We start from the raw sequence: 21482 nt of genomic DNA on the forward strand, positions 1-21482 counted from the left end.
CTATCCTTGTATCAAGGCCTAGGGACTAAGAATCTGCAGTCTTTCATTTCCTCCTTCATCTACTTCTATAGTTATAGCTATTTCAAGAGGTTGCATTCTCAAAGGATTGGTTCCAAGTCTATTGGTACTAAGGCCAATCTCCTCATTGCTGCTGCTGCTGGTGCTTGTACCTCCCTTTTGACCCAAGTACGTTTCTTTTTTTTCCCACTCACACCTCTGCAACTTGTTTCTGTCTCTGTTCTTTATCTTCTTTATGTATTCACATAGTAACTTCAAAATTCTTTGTTTTCTGTAGCCTCTAGATACAGCTTCATCTAGGATGCAAACAAGCGAGTTTGGAAAATCTAAAGGGTTGTGGAAGACCTTAACCGACGGTTCATGGGGAAATGCATTTGATGGTCTTGGGATCTCTCTTTTGTTGACCTCTAATCCAGCGATTCAGGTACCATATATTGTCATTTCAAATCACCAATCTTCATATTTACTCTCCAGTTAATCCAGCGATTCAGGTACCATATATTGTCATTTCAAATCACCAATCTTCATATTTACTCTCCAGTTAATGTGACTAGCTGAAAATTGAGCTTCTCTTTTCTAGTATACAGTGTTTGATCAGCTCAAACAGAACCTCCTTGAAAAAAGAAATGCAAAAGCCAATAAAGATTCTTCCCCTGTAGTCCTCTCTGCCTTTATGGCGTTCGTGTTAGGTGCGGTCTCTAAAAGTGCTGCCACCGTCATCACATATCCAGCAATCAGGTACATTATTAGTTTCCTGTGAATTACTCAACTCTCAAAATTTTACAGCTGTGTATTGATCCAGACTCTTTCTGGGGGGATATTGATATATATACATACATTCATGGGTTTTGTAGGTGTAAGGTGATGATTCAAGCCGCAGATGACTCGAAGGAAAATGAAGCAAAGAAGCCCCGGAAAAGAATCAAGAAAACGATTCCCGGGGTAATCTGTGCTATATGGAAAAAGGAAGGGGTCTTAGGGTTCTTTAAAGGCTTGCAGGCTCAGATCTTAAAAACAGTTCTGAGCTCGGCGTTGCTACTAATGATCAAGGAGAAAATCACAGCAACCACATGGATTTTTGTTCTAGCAATAAGAACTCTGTTATGTCACAAAGGGTAGGTTAAAGGCCAAGCAAGAGTAAAAGACTTTGGTTTGGCGGTCTGTACTGAAGGATTATCGAACAGGCAAGTATTGTAGTGTTTCTCGTTTCAAGAACAATTGATTGTTTTAGTAAAGATCTGATTGTAGGTCCGCATAAAGCTTCTTGTTGTTGGCCAGATTGAGTTTCTGGACTTAGAGATTTTCTGGTTATTGTGTAGTTATGTTTGTTTTCTTCAGTCGTAATAAAATGAAGATCTCTGTGTAGGTGTTCATATGACAATGATATTGAACATGCCCTATGAGATATTTTTTCACTCAGTTTGATTTTTGAACTACAGATAGAGAGAAAAAGTTATGCTGATGAAAACGTGATAGATCAAAGAGTCAGATATACAACAAATTCTTCAAAGTAAAAAACTAATGATAGAAAATGTAGTAGTTACAAACAAATTAAGAGACAGACATCTATATTTGCATCATAATGTAGTAGCTTGATCTGCTTACAAAAGTAACGAAGTAAAAATTAAGCACATATAGTTTCAGAAGACACTCTGCAACCTCAACAACTTATTCAGGATTTTCTTAAACTGTAGAGGCTTAGATGGAAAACTCTTCAATTTCCATATTTGTTCTGTCGGTTGATTTTCAACTTCACCTTCAGCCGTAACGAAGACGAAATCGAACGTCTCTTCTGGATGCAAAAACTGATGCGACAGTAGCTCAAAGGCGCTACCCCTGTCCTCAGGATTCCTTGCAAAACACGTTTGAATAAACTCTCTTGCATCGTAAGGCAAGCTCTCTGGAATCTCTGGAGCATTACCATTCAAGAGGCTATGCACGAGATCAGCGTATACAACCCATGGCCATGGAATCTTACCCATATACATCTCCAATACTAAACACCCTAATGACCACAGATCTATGGTTTTCTTGGCAGCACCGTCGCGTAGAGACTCTGGCGGCATGTAATAAGGCGTTCCAACAAACGGCCAATAGGGTTTCCAGTGGTTAGGAACTTGTCCGACTTCTAACGAGAGTCCAAAATCAGAAATCTTCAACTCGTAAGAATCTCCACTAGGGAAGACAAGGAGATTATCTGGCTTGAGATCACAATGAACATAACCGTGTCCGTGAATCGATACCAAGCCTTCGAGAATCATCCGCGTGAAGTCTCTGATCATCAAGTCTGGTAATTTTCTATCTTTGTATGTGTCCATGAAAGCTCTTAAACTCCCTTCGGATGCGTATTCAAGAAGCAACTTGTAGACCTTGTTTCTTTCACAGTCGAAACCTTGTTCCAAACCATCACCAAAGAATTGCACGATTCTCGGACATCTTCTGAGTTCGGAAAGAATCTTAATCTCTTTCCGGAGAGAGTCTTCTTCGTTACAGCTTTTTACGGCGGCGTGAAACGAAGAGCCGTCGGTTCTTGTATACCTGACGAGATCAACATAGCTATCAGCACCTTTACCTAAAACCTTCACGAATTCTTCGTTTGGTTCCATCCTTTCAATACAACAGAGTTGTGTTCTTCAAATTCGAAATTAACGAGCTAATTAGAACCTTTGACGAAATTTGGCGACACTCGAGGAAATTGAAGCTGCAGCGAGAGAACAATTGAATGGCAATTTCGGTGAAGGAGAATTGAAACTTGTAGTTTTTATTTATAGAGTTAGGGTTCAAGTCGGTGACCTCTCAATATTTACTTTTTTTTTGTGATGTTGCAAAACGAGAGAGAGAAAAGGAAACTTTTAGGGTTGAGTGGTTGTTGTTGACTTGTTGGTACTAGAAAAAAAAGAGGAAACTTCTAGGGTCGAGTGGTTGGCTCTATGGAGAAGATCTTGCATTTAATACGTTCTTCGATGGTACCGAGCGGTCATTGGCTGTTTCTTTTTTACTTTTGGGCCCTGCGATCGGAACGTTTTTTTTCTTTGGTTTCCTATATCTTTTCTCTAATGTTAATAGTGAAAATAGTATATATGTAGATTAAGATCGATTCCTTAAAGCCGAAGTTACGGAACATAGCCGACTCTATTACCGTGAGTGAGCTAGGCCAAAGTTTCCTGCAAGCCCACTACCACTACCATTACACCATACTACACCAAAGTTTCCTGCAATCTGTCTTTAATATTTTTCAGTTTTCACACATGAAACATATTAAACTTTAATTATAAATGCATTAATTCTTGTAATTTACAATTTTCTATAATTCTAAATCGATGATGATATTCTGTTTTTTTTTAAATTCATCAATAGTAAGTTAGTAACGAATAAAGATTGCATATAAGACTTAAAAAATCTATAACTTTGAAAAAAATATTGTTACTAGAAATTGGATTCATAAGGAGAGAGAGAGAGAGAGTAAATAACTCACTTTATATATAATCCCTCTGTGCCTAATTAACTAATTTTTAGACTTTTCACACATATTAAGAAAACATATTAAAAGTTGATTATAAATTATTTTTTTACTATAATTTACAATTTTCTATCAATAATAACTAATTATAAATATTGTATAGAACATTTAAAAATTTTATTTTGGAACATTTTTTTTATAGAAATGCGATTAGTAACTAACAGAGGGAATACATCATACATGATCAACCATTTATTCAAAATTGATAACAGTTTGTGGACTTCTAAGTTGTTTCTTTGCTCCTCTTTCGTAAATTGTTAAAGATGTAATTATATTTTCTTTAAAATTAGGTTATTTAATATTTTTAGCGGATACATATATAGAGTTGATTAGATTATTTCAGTCTTAACCAAACAATGACATTTGCTACTAATACATTTACCAAAGTATATATCACTTGTTCGAACACAACATAAATCACATTCGCCGTCCCCACTCGTGCATGGACTGTAGCATTGTTCATGCGCTTGCTTTCTTCTAACACTGTTACCTAATTTAACAATAATAATAAGCATCAAACCAACTTTAACAAAAATAGAAAATCATTAGACAATATTTTCACATATAAAATAAAAGAAAAACATGTGCATAATGTTAAAAATATAAAACTACTACCAAGAGTGCTATCAGAGCAATGAACGACAAAAAAAAAACTGTTTGTAGCTATAAAGTTGTAGCTATTTTGTTCCATATCTATTGGCGGAAACATAGCCAAGAATATTCAACATCAGATTTTGTTGCTTATAGCTACATATTTGCGACAAATATTATCGTGGCTAATTACACCAGTTACCACAAATAGCCACAACAAAAAAATATGTCTATAAATTTGTAGATATTCAGTATTCTATATTAATGTGGGGTTTTTTTTGGTTAATTTAGTCGTATATATAGCCACAAATTTTTCCGTGACAATCTTAATTTCTATTTTGGAAAAATACAAAAATATTTAAATTAAAAGTTTATAGGATTTTGTAGGGAAATTTCTATATGAATTTCTCACTAACAATGGTAGGAATATTATTTCTAATTTCCTACAAAAACAACTTTTATAGAAAAAATTTTGTAATTTCGTGAAAATTTCCTAAAAAATTTGGTAGGAGATCATCATGTTTTCTAATACTAGTATTCAACTATAAGCATATAAATGATGAGGTCTTCGGATGTGGGAGTCGGACAAAATACCGTGTTTAGCTTCCATAATCAATATAATGTTTCACGAGAGTTATATTACATGTCATTTTTGAGTTAACGGTATTGACTTACATTTAAGCATTGCCACGGTTATAATTATTGCGGTTACAATTTACCACCAGTTATAGTTATAATTTTTCTTTAATCATAACATTAACTATTATATTTACGGTTAACACGTTTATGGTTATGGTTAAATACAATTACAATAAAATATTAGACGTGAAATCTTATATTTTGTTAACATTTTTAATAAACAAATCAAATAATAATATCAAATAATATTATTTTGTAAGAAAATATAGAAAAATATCCTCAAATAGCACACTTTAATGTTTTTTTTCCAAGATTAGCACACGATTCCGATATATTCCAAAACTAGCATCATTGGATCGATTATAAAATAATAAAATTAAGAATAATTTTTTTTACAAATTGTTCGAGTTCTCGTTGTCGATACTCACGAGCTCCTCCTCGTCTCTAAGGAACAACAACAACAACAATTGCAGTAATTACATGTGGTTTATAGATGGTTCAAGAAGCTTCGATCTCCTGACGAGTTCTACCGTCCACTCCATTTGAACAGCTCGATGTAGCTTGCCAATCACATCCATCCTTCTCTCGACGCATCTCTCTGCTAACAATTGTTGGATATGGGCTTTGCCCCCCAACATTTATAAGGCCCAAACAAGAGATTCTCAGAAGATTTTGGGCCAAAAGTTTTGGAGCAGGCCCAACAGGCCGCAGGAGCAAAATCGTCATTTTACCAGGAGACAGAATAAACCCTAGGTCAAGGTCCAACTATAAATACCTGATGTCACTGTCATGTCAGGGATCCACTTTTTGGGCAATTAGAGAGAGAAGAGCTGTATTTTTCGTATTAACTGCGCTTTACTCTTTAATTGTCATTTTCTGCAAACCATTCCTCAAATTCTACGTTAATAAAAGGACCAGCTCCGATATATTTCTACTTATATCCGTATTATTTATATTGTCGATTTCATACATCAACAATTTGGCCCCACCGTGGGGCGGACGGAATCCTTTCTTTGACGACAAGAATTTGAAGACTAAGGCGTTTTCGGAAAACCAGAAGCATGTCTCACACCGATCTCTCCAGCAACGAAGGCATCGAGTCCTCTGCGCCCCGATCTCCCGCAGCTCGCGCGGAGTCTCCAAGGCCAACCATATGGGGCCGCACCCGTTCGAGAACGAACCAGCACCAGGACATCAATGCAACCGACCGCGAAGCCGTAGGCGCTACGCGCGTCGCACCAACCAATGGCCTAGCCAATGGCGCTATCCCTCCAGAGCGTGCAGCTGTAGGCGACAATCCAGCTGATCGCGAAGCCGTAGGCGCCACGCACATCGCCCAGACCAACGGCGTAACCAACGGCACTACTCCGCTTGATCGTACAGCCAACGACACCGCTCCAACTAACCACGTAGCCGCTACTCCCGGCCGTGCGAGAAGAGGCGTTACTATCAGTCAGGCCACACTTGATGAAGCTGTACGGAAAACCTTAGACCGTATGAGTGGCCAAGCGGCACAGATGGACCATACGCGACCACAGTCTGACTTCCGACGGTCTCGAGACCAAGACGCGCTGGCACCGCGCACTCCACGAGCTGAGCACAACGTTCCAAGAGCCGAGCACAACGCTCCAAGAGCTGAGCACAACGTTCCAGGAGCTCAGCACAACACTCCGCGAGATGAATTCGGCACCCCGCGAGCGGAGCACTACGTTAGCGGAAGACCCCGGCTCCCGTCAATCATCGTTGGACCCAATGGCGAGCAGCCGAGAGTGCACTTTCAGGCTGACCGGATGCACATGGATCGACGTGCCGAGCTAGGTCAACCAGAGAATGCGGAGAATCGCGCCCTCAAGCAAGAGCTTCAGCAGATGCAAGCCCAACTAAAGAGGATTACGTCTCAGATGCATCGCGTAACAAGCGCGGCACCGGAGCTGGAGACCGTTCTGGCAGAAGCGCGATGTTCTCCGTTCACCGCAAGGGTTTCAGGTGTCAGAGTTAGACGGAATCCTGACACCAGCAAGAACAAGCCGATACCGTATAACGGAAAGGGGGATCCCACGGTTTTCCTGAAATCGATGTCCATTCACATCAGCAGTTCGTACTTCTCACCAGAAGAGGAGGACGCGGGAAGTTGTCAGCTGTTCGTTGAGAGCTTGACTGGCGAAGCATTGAACTGGTTCTCGCGGCTGAAGGCTAATTCGATCGATGGTTATGAAGCACTTACAACCGCCTTCCTCCAGCATCACCAATGCTTCATGCGTACGCCCGCGTCGAATGCTGACTTGTGGAGAATGTATCAAAAGCCTAACGAGTCATTGCGGACTTTCATGGAAAGATTTAAGGGTGTCGTATCCCAACTCGCTATAAGCGACTAGTCCGCCATTGGCGCGATGAAAAACGCACTCGCCCGTGGCACCAGATTCAAAGACGACTTAACAATCTTCCCCGTCACAAGCCTAGGCGAAGTACTCGCGCATGCTAATCGGTACATCCAGGTCGAGGAGGATGAAAGGAACCCCGACCAACCAAAAATTCCCGAAAAAATCCCAAGCTCAAAAAACAAGACAGTAGAAGAATACTACGAACCACGACAGCATTACACCAGAGATTACGCCAAAGGCGAAAAAGGAAGGAAGGCAACGATGTTCGCTGTCGAAGGCAACGAGCACCAGCAAGGCAAACGTTGGAACAAGTACGATCGTGAAACTGATGGTCATACCCACAAGAGAAAACGCGGTTATTGCAAATTCCACAAATTTGGAGGACATTCTACGGAGGATTGCAAAACACTTCAATACCTCCTCCTCCACAAGTACAAGAGAGGTGACATTGATGTAGAACGAGAACGAAGAAAGGTTAACACGCATAAGGACAATCCGTACTGTTTGGCAGATCAGCAACAACACGAAAGGCAGCGTGAAGAGGAAGCAACATTACAGAATGACCGAACAAGAGCTCAACATGACCAAGCAAGAGAAATCGCTCGCCTGCCTCCTCCCCCGAAACGAAACCATGACGTGGAAGAACACGATGAACCACCAGCACCTCGCCGAAGGATCAACATGATCATGGGCGGCTTATCAACGTGCCGCGACTCTGTACGGTCGATCCAGGCCTACTGCCGCGAAACAGAAGTAAAGCGCAACTTGCCCTCCCACACCAACATGTTCAAAACATCCTCCGATCCAATTACGTTTACTGAAGAAGACGCACTTAACGCGAGTCCCAACAACGACCCCCTTGTCGTGGAAATGATAATTGGGGAAAGCTCAGTAACGAGAATTCTCATCGATACCGGAAGCTCGGTTAACGTGATATTCAAAGATGTGCTAATCCAGATGGAAATCGATCTACGTAACACAACACGCGACACGCAGCCTTTGACGGGATTTGACGGAGACACGATAATGACTGTTGGAACTATCACGCTTCCGATCTACGTTGGCGGTACGATGCACTGTGTGAACTTCGCAATTGTAGATAAACCCATCGTCTACAACGTCATTCTGGGAACACTGTGGCTTCACAAGATGCGTNAATCCGTACTGTTTGGCAGATCTGCAACAACACGAAAGGCAGCGTGAAGAGGAAGCAACATTACAGAATGACCGAAGAAGAGCTCAACATGACCAAGCAAGAGAAATCGCTCGCCTGCCTCCTCCCCCGAAACGAAACCATGACGTGGAAGAACACGATGAACCACCAGCACCTCGCCGAAGGATCAACATGATCATGGGCGGCTTATCAACGTGCCGCGACTCTGTACGGTCGATCTAGGCCTACTGCCGCGAAACAGAAGTAAAGCGCAACTTGCCCTCCCACACCAACATGTTCAAAACATCCTCCGATCCAATTACGTTTACTGAAGAAGACGCACTTAACGCGAGTCCCAACAACGACCCCCTTGTCGTGGAAATGATAATTGGGGAAAGCTCAGTAACGAGAATTCTCATCGATACCGGAAGCTCGGTTAACGTGATATTCAAAGATGTGCTAATCCAGATGGAAATCGATCTACGTAACACAACACGCGACACGCAGCCTTTGACGGGATTTGACGGAGACACGATAATGACTGTTGGAACTATCACGCTTCCGATCTACGTTGGCGGTACGATGCACTGTGTGAACTTCGCAATTGTAGATAAACCCATCGTCTACAACGTCATTCTGGGAACACTGTGGCTTCACAAGATGCGTGCCGTGGCTTCTACCTACCACCAATGTGTCAAATTCCCAAACGCGTACGGAATCTACACGCTGCGCGGAGATCCTCTAATGGCACGAACTTGTTTCATCATCGAGAAGAAAATGCGAAACGCGAGAGCTTTCGTGATTGCCGAATCCGCACCACCGCGAGACCCACACACACCACCTCCGAAAGAATCTGTGATTCAAGTCAACATCGATCTGTCTGATCCCAAGCGTTGCGTCGGGATAGGCGCCGAGCTACCAATAGACCTTAGGGACGAGCTGGTTAAGTTCCTACTTCAAAATGCGACCACATTTGCCTGGTCGATAGATCACATGACCGGAATCGACCCCAGCGTCACCAGCCACGAACTTAACGTTGATCCAACTTACAAGCCCGTCAAGCAAAAGCGTCGAAAGCTTGGAGCAGAACGTACAACTGCAGTAAATGACGAAGTACGAAAACTACTTGATGCGGGATCAATTACTGAAGTTCGCTATCCAGATTGGCTGAGCAATCCGGTCGTGGTTAAGAAGAAGAACGGCTCGTGGAGAGTTTGCGTCGACTTCACAGACCTCAACAAAGCTTGCCCGAAAGACAGCTTTCCTCTTCCGCGCATTGATCAGTTAGACGAAGCCACAGCTGGAAACGAACTGTTATCTTTCATGGATGCGTTCTCGGGATACAACCAAATAATGATGCACAAAGACGACCGCGAAAAGACATCATTCATTACCGAACAAGGCACCTTTTGTTACAGAGTCATGCCCTTTGGGCTGAAAAACACGGGAGCGACGTATTAGCATTTGGTAAATCGGATGTTCGCAAGTCAACTTTGGCGGACAATGGAAGTTTACATTGACGACATGCTCGTCAAGTCGGCTCACGCTGCAGACCACGTTTCACACCTAAAACAATGTTTTGAAATTCTCAACAAGTACAANCTGTCTGATCCCAAGCGTTGCGTCGGGATAGGCGCCGAGCTACCAATAGACCTTAGGGACGAGCTGGTTAAGTTCCTACTTCAAAATGCGACCACATTTGCCTGGTCGATAGATCACATGACCGGAATCGACCCCAGCGTCACCAGCCACGAACTTAACGTTGATCCAACTTACAAGCCCGTCAAGCAAAAGCGTCGAAAGCTTGGAGCAGAACGTACAACTGCAGTAAATGACGAAGTACGAAAACTACTTGATGCGGGATCAATTACTGAAGTTCGCTATCCAGATTGGCTGAGCAATCCGGTCGTGGTTAAGAAGAAGAACGGCTCGTGGAGAGTTTGCGTCGACTTCACAGACCTCAACAAAGCTTGCCCGAAAGACAGCTTTCCTCTTCCGCGCATTGATCAGTTAGACGAAGCCACAGCTGGAAACGAACTGTTATCTTTCATGGATGCGTTCTCGGGATACAACCAAATAATGATGCACAAAGACGACCGCGAAAAGACATCATTCATTACCGAACAAGGCACCTTTTGTTACAGAGTCATGCCCTTTGGGCTGAAAAACACGGGAGCGACGTATTAGCATTTGGTAAATCGGATGTTCGCAAGTCAACTTTGGCGGACAATGGAAGTTTACATTGACGACATGCTCGTCAAGTCGGCTCACGCTGCAGACCACGTTTCACACCTAAAACAATGTTTTGAAATTCTCAACAAGTACAACATGAAACTGAACCCGGCGAAATGCACGTTTGGAGTCACTTCCGGCGAATTCCTAGGATACCTCGTTACGAAGCGCGGTATAGAAGCAAATCCGAAGCAGATTTCGGCAATCATCAACCTCCCATCTCCATGGAACACCCGTGAGGTACAACGCCTAACCGGGCGTATTGCCGCACTGAATCGATTCATCTCTCGTTCAACGGACAAGTGCTTACCATTTTACCAGCTCCTTCGCGGAAACAAGCGTTTTGAATGGGACAAAAAATGCGAATCGGCATTCAGGGAATTAAAGGAATATCTCTCATCTCCACCAGTTCTTGCTAAGCCGGAGCAAGGGGAAACTCTGTATCTTTACATCGCCATCTCCAGTTCGGCTGTAAGTGGCGTGCTTGTCAGAGAAGATCGCGGAGAGCAGCATCCTATCTTTTATATGAGTAAGACCATTGATGGTTCTGAACTCCGATATCCGACTCTCGAAAAGCTAGCATACGCAGTCATAATCTCTGCTCGAAAGCTCCGCCCCTATTTCCAATCTCACACTGTTGAAGTCCTGACAAATCAGCCTCTACGGACGATTCTCCATAGCCTGAGCCAATCGGGACGACTTGCAAAATGGGCCGTAGAATTGAGCGAGTACGACATATGGTCGCTTCATGTTGATGGCGCTTCATCAAAGATGGGCTCAGGAGCAGGCGTGCGCCTAACCTCGCCGACAGGCGAGATTCTGGAGCAATCCTTCCGTCTTGCTTTCTCTGCCTCAAACAACGACGCAGATTACGAAGCACTAATCGCTGGACTACGTCTTGCACACGAAATCGGTGTCAAGAAGATCCAAGCTTATTGCGATTCACAGCTGGTAACGCGTCAATTCAGTTGCGATTATGCAACGAAACACGCGCGCATGGATGCCTACCTGAAAGTCGTCCGTAACTTGTCCCAAAAGTTTGAATTCTTTGAGCTCGTCAAAATCCCTCGAAGTGATAATGCCCCAGCGGATGCACTTGCGACGCTCGCTTCTACATCAGACCCTGATCTCCGCCAAGTAATACCTGTAGAGAGCATCGACCAATCAAGCATCGACGTCAATCTTTTGTCTCCCGCTCCAGCTGCATTCCTCGACACCACGCACTCAATAGAACCAAGCAACGTCTTAGCAGTCACAAGCTCTCCCTCAACGGATTCCACCACGCCAAACATTCCAGCTACGCACTCACCAACATCCACTGCTCCTTCGCACGATGACTGGCAGACCAAGATTATAGCGTATATCGCGGACGGAATCATGCCAAAAGACAAGTGGGAATCACGGCGCCTCCGAGTTAAAAGTGCACACTACACAATGTTAGATGGCAGTTTGTTTCGTTGGGATGCCAATGGCGCTCTTCTCATCTGCGTTAACACGAAAGACATCAATGACATCATGCAAGAAGTTCACAAAGGCGCTGGCGGAAACCACTCTGGAGGTCGTTCTCTAGCACTTCGAATCCGCCGTAACGGACATTTTTGGCCAACCATGGTCGCCGATTGCACCGCCTTTGCAGCCAAGTGCGAAAAGTGTCAGCGTCACGCACCATTCATCCACTCTCCGACAGAGCTTCTGCAAACAACATCCCCACCTTACCCCTTCATGCGATGGGCGATGGATATCGTCGGTCCCTTAACTCCGTCAAATCAAAAGAAGTATCTCCTTATAATGATGGACTACTTTACCAAGTGGGTCGAAGCAGAATCGTATGCCTCACTCGAAGCTAATGAAGTCCAAAACTTTGTTTGGAAAAATATCATCTGCAGGCATGGGGTCCCATACGAGATCGTTTGCGACGACGGCCCCCAATTCATCTCGCTTCAGTTCGAAGGATTCTGCGCTGGCTGGCGGATACGTCTTAGCAAGTCAACCCCAAGATACCCGCAGGGCAACGGACAAGCAGAGGCAACCAACAAGACAATCCTCGCTGGAATTAAGAAACGCCTCGACGCAAAGAAAGGTCTATAGGCTGACGAACTCGACTGCGTCCTATGGTCTCATCGGACTTCCCCGCGCACATCTACTGGACGAACACCATTCTCTCTCGCCTACGGCATGAAGGCACTCGCGCCGGCCAAAGTAGGAATCCCCACGCTTCGACGTTCCATGCTCGTTCATAATCCCGACTTGAACAACCAAATGCTATGTGACAGACTTCTGTTCGTTGAGGAAGAACGCGACCAAGCTCTACTCCGCATCCAGAACTACCAACAAGCTGCCACATCTGCTGGAAAACTCGGTGCGCATTGGGAGAGTCCGTACTTAATCTCCAAGATCGTCAAAGCCGGTGTCTACCAGCTACTTGAAATGAATGGCACCCCAGTCCCAAGATCGTGGAATTCCGCCAACCTAAAGCGCTACGAATGGTTTGATCCCTCTCGAGGGTACGTAGGCAGCCTTTTTAAAAGGTTCAACTATAAAAAAAGAAAAAAAAGAAAAAATATATATATTTATATACAAGTTTTACACTGAAACGCTTTTGAGCAATCTATCGACTCTCATTCTGATGCCCTGGCCAGGCGCGCAGCCCTTAAACGCGCTCCGCATGGGTGCAGTGGTGAAATAATCCACGTCCTTACTTCGGTAGGACATTATAAGCCGAGCCCAGACTCGCATAGCTAGTAGGAACCGGAGTGAGTAAGCCGAGACCCCGACTCGCACACCCGCAATTCCTGCAGCACCCACAGGATAAGCTGGTCACGCGTACCGCACCAAAACTAGTACGACAAGTCCGTCTTGTCTACTCAAACGTTTCGAGGAATAACATATCCAGGGTAAGCCAGGAGACGTCCTGCACTGCAAAATATGCCCTGTAATAAATTAAAACGTTGCATCTCTAGTGTACGCAATAATCAAACTTTGTGCGATCATTCAGAACCGACCTCGAGATAAAAAATTGAAAATAATCGACATTCGCTTAGTGGGAAGTAAATAACCAAGTTTATAAAGCAAAAGCAAAATGGGTGCAACTATCCGAAAATGAAACGCAAAAGCAATCAACAGTCGAGTTCACAATAACAGAAGACAAATCCAAAAGCAATAACAACAAGCAATGAAGACGAAGACATATCACTCGTTTGCAGCAGCGTCGCCACCTCCATCAGCAAATTCCGGGAATGCCACAAGATCACCATCGAAGAGCGGAGGCACTACAACTCGGTTCACTTTCATCCTGAACTCCTCCTCACTAGCGGCAAGGCACGACATCCTATCTTTGGGAATAGCAATGCCCCTCTTGATCAGTGTCTCAAGACACTGTCTAGTCCCCGTCACTTGGCTAAGAAGGAGCAAGTCGGACTGTTTCTCGCGTGACGCAATCACGTGCCTCCTCAGGCGGTCAATACGCTCGCAATGCTTCCCGATCGGTAGTCAGCTTCCGTTGGGATTGCTTGAGGGAGGCCGTCAGCTCCTTGACGAGTGCCGCATTCTCTTTGCTCGATCGTTCAGCTTGAACAAACGCATCCTGAGCGAGTGAGGCCTCCCTCCTAGCAACACGTACCTTATCCTCGTAATCTCCAGCAAGACGATTCATCAAGCTCAACGCCTAAGGGATCAAAAATATATATATAAGAGTCCGCTTACGACCAACTAAAACCCACATCAAAAGGTTATCCGCTAAGGGATTGACTTCTAACCTGAAACTGTCGACAAACGGCTTCCTCGTACGTAGTTGGACAGGCCAGATCGCCAGGGGTAGGAAGCGGGACGAAATCACCATGAATCTTGCTGGCGAGGTCCGCGCAAGCTTTCGAATCGCCGGTGAATGCTTGGTCTTTCACGTCGTAGCGAAAGGAGAAAGAGTGATCAATCCCCACATGACCATCCTCCGTGTGATGCGGACGCCTAGAACTTCCTCCGGCATCACTCCGAGGACTCGAGCGTGACGTTCTCTTCCGGGAACGATCACCACCACCAGCTGCTGGAGCACTCCTACGAGACACCAAAAAAGGCATCTTCGCAGCACGAGTCGCCGTGACCTTGGCGGAACGAGACCTACGACTAGGCTCGCCCACAGGAACGGGCAACTCGCCATCCTCGCCATCCACAGCAACAACCTCCACACCGGTCTCGGCGTTCGGTGCAACAACGTCCGTCGCAACAGCTGGCGCATCCTCGGCATCGAACAAATCAGCATAACATGGCATCGGACAGTCTCCCATTTGCAATCCGGTTCGCGAACCTATAAAAAAAAAAGAGTCTTAGACACGAAAGCGCAAAAGTCTAGAGGACGAAGAAAAGCCAGCGAAACCTACAAGTCTTGAGATGAGAAATAACGTCCGGCCACCACAAAGTCTTACACGAGATAAAGGAAGCAGCCTTGTCAACAGTTACCAGGTCGCACGCAGCCGATAATGACGACTTTTCTCCTGCGAAAGTAGAACATATAATCAGAAAATAAAGTCAAGAAAAACAAAATGATAAGAACCCAACCCAGCCACGGCTACCGGGGGCGAATTTCCAACTAGGAGGGCAGATCGTGTCGGGATCCTCGACCGAAACATCATTTATTTTTACGTAGAAGAATCGTCTCCGCCAATCGTGAATATGGCTCTTCTGGCCGCTCACAATCGTCAGACCAGCTGCACAGCAAGCACAGCATAACCCTGAACTGTCGTGCATAAATCGAGTGAGCAGTTCGAAGAGGTCAGCACTCATCTCGATGTCCATATACTTGCCCATTATTGTAAGCCCAACTGCATAACGGATAGACGAGATCAACAGTTGCGAAAATGCAATCTTCCGTCGCGCACAGTAACTCGTTAGAAATTCCAGGATGGGAAACCAAAGGCCGCAGTCGGTAAAATAGTCAACGTAAATGCAAAGGTAACCTACTGGGCAATCCCGAAGAGGCCAGTAACGCGGGCTATATACCTCTCGTCGCAAATGGAACTTCTAGTATCGCGGGGGATGCGTTCTCTCATACGATTTCTGCGGCGCCTTGGAACTCTGTTACCTACAGACAAGCCAGCAACGAGAGATCTAGGAGCACGTTCCGAGCAAGTACGTTCTTCGCGAGCGAGCACCTTCTCACAACACTGACTCGAAGGAATGGGAACCAAGCCAAGGGCCCGAGTATCCGTAAGGAACATCACTTCAAGCTCCCGAACATCTTCTTCCGTCAAATCCGCGAGATCAGACACAACACCTCCCCCTTCAGATGGGTCCCACCAAGAAGGATTGTCTGCTCCAGTTTCGTCGAGGCCACTCTCAAACGCGCGATACTGATTGTAACGCCCCCAAACCGTACTAAGACCACCAAGGCCATAGCACAGCCCCGGGACGCTACTTTGGAAACATTCGCCAATGGTCCAGCCGAGTACGAGAACAAATCAAGCCCTTCGGCCGGTCCTTTGGTGAGGTTCCCGACCACATGACACGTCCTTAAGGCTTTGCAACCCTACGGACACGCCGTGTGTTGAGCCGACTCGGACAGAGTCTATATCAGTACAACTCGTTCGATTAAAGAAAATCCGATTTATTGATACTTAAAAGAGTTTACTACAAACGGTACACAAAAAGTTCACAAGGCCTAACGCCAAAGTTTGTGTTGCCATACAACATACTTGAGTTTTATAGTAGACACAAAATAAAAACTATTCTGGAGTCTATCGTTCACCACGCCCTCTAGTTCCCTCTAGGGTTACCTGCAACATAAACATTTATCATAAGTAATCTAAGATTACTTAGTGAGCTCAGGGTTCCTGCAAAGAATTAAACCCCAATCCCAAACCCCAACAACAACAACAACATGCAAGTTTAAACAACAACATGCAAACACACAACAACTTGCGAACGTATTAACAACATGCGAACATATACGAAGGACATGTAAGCATAAGCAACAACATGCGAACATACAACAATAGCTTGCGTACATAGATAACAACATGCGAACATATACGAAGGACATGTAAGCATAAGTAACTAACATGCAAGCGCATACTACACAACAGTCAGAGACAACATGCGGAAGCTAATAAACCAAGAAAGATTGTTCTACAAGTAATCGCAACTACATGCACAACAAACAACAACATGCAACAATTTAACTTGAACTAAAACAACCATTTTAACAAGTTTTATCTTATTGGGCCCGGCATGCATCCTTTTCCCTTAACCCCTCATGATTCTCCAAATCACAACCACTAAGGCATGCGATCGGATAACACTCAAAGCCACACCGTCGTGTAGACAGCCTCGGCCAGGGTAGCGAGCCCAGTAACCTCCGAGCTCTTCGTAACCAACCCTACACACACACGATCATGGGTTGCATGTCGCGGTTGTATGTGGTACGGAATGGGAAGGATAGCAATACCAAATCTTACAACGCTTAGCCGGAATTTCTCGCGGACTAAGACACCTTAAGACTTCACCGAACTTAATACTTGAATTTATATGGTTTTTTAAGCTCATAAGTTTACAAGTATCTTAGCTAGTTATCATCCTTGTCACTAGACCATTTCGATCTAGTAACCGACGTAACCTCACGCGCATGCATTTAAACAAGAAAAATACCAAAGAAATTTCAAGTAAATGCAACTAAATGCTTCATGCAAACCGCGCACTAGATGGATGTCTTTAATTCCCCATCTAAGCCGGCAAAGTATGTGCCTGAACTCACAGTAAACCGTCGATGATCAATCTCCTTCGACGCGGCTTCTCTCGCGGCACACTCGGATCTTCTTCTTTGGTTAGAATCGATTTCCTTATCGATTTAACCTTGGCCGATTGTCGATAGTCTCAGCTTGCTCCTCTCTTCTTCTTCTCTCGGCGGCAACTCTCCTCTTTTCTTCCTCGCGAACCCTCTGTTCTTTCTCTTCTCTTTCGCTCACTTTCTCTCTCAGATTTTCTCTCCTTACCACCTTAATCACTTATGCGAAAATGAGAGGGATGGAGGCTTATTTATAGAGGGTTTAGGCGGTGGTCGGCAGCCAATGCATGTGGAGCGCTCTCTCCTCCTTAGTCGTCATTAGAGCATGAAAGAACACATGGAGGAAAATCGAGTTTACACCTTGCTTCCACTAAGTTTACTTGATTTCTTTAATCCACCCACTAAACTCCACTAAGCACCTTTGATTATTTAATTCCTCCACTAACTCCCATTAGATTAAATAATCCTCCACCTTGAATAAATTAATCCTCCATTAGTGGGTTCCTTCCCACCTTGAATTCGCGTCCGCGTACGTCCTTGGTCGTTCAGCGTTCGGCCGATACGTTCTGACGCGTACGTACGTCCGGTACGGTACATGGTACATGGTACATGGTACATGGTACCACTGGCCATCTCTTGATTCGTCCAGAAATCCTCAGACATTACTTTTGTAATTCTTCTACTCTCCTCCCTTGCCTTCCATTTGTGTCCCATGCGCGTCCTTGGACCAGGGGTTTTTATTTTAAATTTCACCCCTTGGTGAGGGTCATTACACTGATCGTCCCCAAGCTCCTCTGGAACATCCCTAAAGGCATCACCTCCAGGAACCATAGCGCAGGACCTTGCAAAAAACAACCAAACTACCGATCAGTATGGGAGCAAAGACATTGAGAGCGCAATAGATTCTGGATAGAACGAGCACAACCAAACGAACTGCGTACTGCGTACCACGAAGTGCGTACTGCATACCGTGCACTACGTACTGCGTACCGCGCACTGTGTACTACGTACCACGTACCAAGTCCCGCGTACTGCATACCATGTACTGCATACTGCGTACTGCGTACCGTGCACTGCGTACTGCGCACTGCACCCTGCGTCCCGCGTACCGCATACCATGTACCGCGTACTGCGTACCATGTACTGCGTACTGCGTACCGTGCACTGCGCACCGCACCCTGCGTCCCGCGTACCGCGTACCATGTACTGCGTACTGCGTACCGTGCACTGCGCACTGCGCCCTGCGTCCCGCGTACTGCTTACTGCGCACTGCACCCTGCATCGCGTGTACTACGTGCCATGTATCGCGCACTCCGCACCACGACCCGCGTACTGCGCACCACGTACTACATATCGATTATTGCGCGGCATGAACACCATCTCGCCAATCGAACACATGTGCGAGCTCGCCGTTTCATCTCGCGGGTTTCAACCTTGCCACTACCGTACGAAGCCCATCGCCCAAGAATCACCTCTTCACCACTTCGCCCAAGAATCCAGCACGCCTCGTACCAAAACCAGCACGCCCCGTGTGAGTCTCGCCACCAAGTAATCCACCTCGCCGCGCCATACCGCACCGTCTCACCAAGTGCGCCGTCAATCTCCATCGCATGTCCACAGCACGCAATCAACGAGTCTCGGGTGGGGGTAGGATTGGGACGCCTCACGGGCCTGGTCCGGATGACGACACACCGCGTCACGGCAGGCGGGACCAGGACGCCTCACGGTCCCGGTCTGGCTGACGACGCACGCAAGACGACAGGCGGGACCAGGACGCCTAACGGTCCCGGTCCGGATGACGACGCACGGCATGACGACAGGCGGGACCAGGACGCCTAACGGTCCTGGTCCGGTTGACGACGCATGGCATGACGACGGGCGGGACCAGGACGCCTAACGGTCCTGGTCCGGACAACGAGCACGGTGGCGCCAGGGCGAGAAACGATCGGTGGATTCGGCCAGATCTGGCTGGTCGGGGGCGGCGGCGGTCCGACAAGGAGCGCGTGGAGCTCGACCGGCTGTCCGACAAGGAGCGCGTGGAGCTCGACCGGCTGTCCGACAAGGAGCGCGCGGAGCCCAGATCCGGAGCTCAACCGACGGACCGACAAGGAGCGTGCAGAGCCCAGATCCGGAGCTCTACCGGCAGACCGAACCAAGCCCAGATCCGGAGCTCAACCGGCGGACCGAACCAAACTCATCAACAGCCGCCGGTCGCAGCGCGCCTGGTCCCGCCGGTCGCAGCGCGCCTGGTCCAGACTCATCAACAGCCGCCGGTCGCCGCGCGCCTGGTCCCGCCGATCGCAGCGCGCCTGGTCCCGCCGGTCGGAGCGCGCCTGGTCCAGACTCATCAACATCCGCCGGTCGCAGCGCGCCTGGTCCCACCAATTGCAGCGCGCCTGGTCCCGCCGGTTGCAGCGCGCCTGGTCCCGCCGGTTGCAGCACGCCTGGTCCAGACTCATCAACAGCCGGCGCGAAAAAGAACCGACGGCGAGACCTAAAAAGAATCGGCGGTGCAGCCGGCGAGATCTAGAAGGAACCGGCGGCGCGACCATGGCCTTACATGCCGAGGTCGGAAAAACAAAAAGAAGGAAAAGAGGAGAAAAAGAGAAGAAGAAGAGAAGAAGAAGAGAATTTACCTTTTGGAAGAGAAGAAGGAGATAAGTTGTAAAGAAAGTCAATGAGACATATTTATAGGGGGGGACCAGCGCGTTGACCAAGGTCAAAAGAAAAACCCTAATTTTTAAGCTGTCTCCACTTCCCGCGCCTCGAAAAACGTGTGCAATGCACTATTCATCCCGGAATCTCCCGAATGCCTCGAAAAACGTGCGCAATGCACTATTCATCCTGGAATCTCCCGGATGTCTCAAAAAACGTGCGCAATGCACTATTTATCCCGGAATCTCTCGGATGCCTCGAAAAACGCGTGCAATGCGCTATTCATCCAGGAACCTTCCGGGAGGCCTCCGAACTCTTAAAACCTTTTGTTCCTTCTGCAAGACGGACCTAGCGACACATAATTGTACCCGACGGGCTCAAGCAAGCCATCGCACATCGGACTAGGGGGGGACCATTGTTGGATATGGGCTTTGCCCCCAACATTTATAAGGCCCAAACAGGAGATTCTCAGAAGATTTTGGGCCAAAAGTCTTGGAGCAGGCCCAACAGGCCGCAGGGGCAAAATCGTCATTTTACCAGAAGACAGAATAAACCCTAGGTCAAGGTCCCACTATAAATACCTGATGTCACTGTCATGTCAGGGATCCACTTTTTGGGCAATTAAAGAGAGAAGAGCTGTATTTTTCGTATTAACTGCGCTTTACTCTTTAATTGTCATTTTCCGCAAAACATTCCTCAAATTCTACGTTAATAAAAGGACCAGCTCCGATATATTCCTACTTATATCCGTATTATTTATATTGGCGATTTCATACATCAACAACAATTATAAGCTTCACATCGAGAATCGAGAACCGAATCCAAATTCCAGAATTGAGAATCAAACATCCAAAACCGAGAATCCAAAATCGCTAACAATTATAAACTTCACATCGAGAATCAAAACTCGAGTTTACCTTGATTTCAAAATCTTAGCGAAAGAAAAGGTTGCAGCTAGAGAGAAATATGTGTTTTAAGTTTTGAGTAGAAAGAGTCGATTTCTGATTTTGTTAATTTTATTAATATTATTAATTTTAATTAATTTCTCCAAAATTAAGGTTATATATTTTTTATATAAAAGGTGTGCTAAATCTTGAATATATTAGAGTGTGTGCTAGTTTTAGAAAATTAACTTAAATTAGTGATATTTTTGAAAATCTCCCAAAAATATATATATTATTTTATAAGAAAATAAATGTATTAATGGTCATGAGCCTATAATAGTTAAATCCAATCAAACTTATGATTTGATTAATGGAAAATGAGTTGTGGAAGTGAATCAGAGATTTAGTAGTGGGCACATGCATTGAACAATTTAAGACATTTTTTTCTTTAAAAATATACTAGGGAATCACTCGTGCTACAACACGGGGTTATATTTATTTTTAGTATTTTGTTTTTTTTTTTTAATTTTCCTTTTTCTTGCCACAGTCAGATAATTTTTCTTTTCCTTGGATTATGGACATCTTAGTAACATTAGACATGACATTTTTTTTTGTCAACTTTTTTTTTTTTTCAACA

The 21482-nt window shown here is 45.5% G+C and overlaps 4 protein-coding genes across 4 annotated transcripts in view; 2 read left to right on the top strand and 2 right to left on the bottom strand.

Annotated features, from left to right (window-relative positions):
* LOC104707047 (peroxisomal adenine nucleotide carrier 2-like) overlaps positions 1-1433 on the top strand; it is a gene marked incomplete in the record, with an annotated part of 2417 nt that extends 984 nt beyond the window's left edge. The window contains 4 exon segments of the mRNA XM_019228444.1: positions 1-186; positions 296-442; positions 599-756; positions 873-1433. Of these exon segments, the coding sequence (XP_019083989.1) occupies positions 1-186; positions 296-442; positions 599-756; positions 873-1137 (756 nt within the window).
* LOC104707048 (mitogen-activated protein kinase kinase 2-like) lies at positions 1564-2777 on the bottom strand. Its single transcript, XM_010423301.2, has one exon. The coding sequence runs from the start codon at positions 2622-2624 to the stop codon at positions 1659-1661; it is 966 nt and encodes a 321-aa protein (XP_010421603.1). The 5' UTR covers positions 2625-2777; the 3' UTR covers positions 1564-1658.
* Positions 3868-4739, bottom strand: LOC109125920 (defensin-like protein 113). The gene is made up of 2 exons (XM_019228724.1): positions 4724-4739; positions 3868-4028 (listed from the first exon to the last, which is right to left on the bottom strand). Exons 1-2 carry the CDS (start codon positions 4737-4739, stop codon positions 3868-3870), a joined length of 177 nt encoding a protein of 58 aa, XP_019084269.1.
* Positions 10532-12622, top strand: LOC104709463. Its single transcript, XM_010426073.1, has one exon. It carries the CDS (start codon positions 10532-10534, stop codon positions 12620-12622), a length of 2091 nt encoding a protein of 696 aa, XP_010424375.1.

The sequence above is a fragment of the Camelina sativa genome, chromosome 8, assembly GCF_000633955.1.
Source record: "Camelina sativa cultivar DH55 chromosome 8, Cs, whole genome shotgun sequence".
NCBI classification, from domain to species: domain Eukaryota; kingdom Viridiplantae; phylum Streptophyta; class Magnoliopsida; order Brassicales; family Brassicaceae; genus Camelina; species Camelina sativa.

Bases quoted from the DNA above. Each gene is read 5' to 3' on its own strand.
- LOC104709463 (XM_010426073.1), top strand. From the start codon at position 10,532: ATGGAAGTTTACATTGACGACATGCTCGTCAAGTCGGCTCACGCTGCA.
- LOC104707048 (XM_010423301.2), bottom strand. From the start codon at position 2,624: ATGGAACCAAACGAAGAATTCGTGAAGGTTTTAGGTAAAGGTGCTGAT.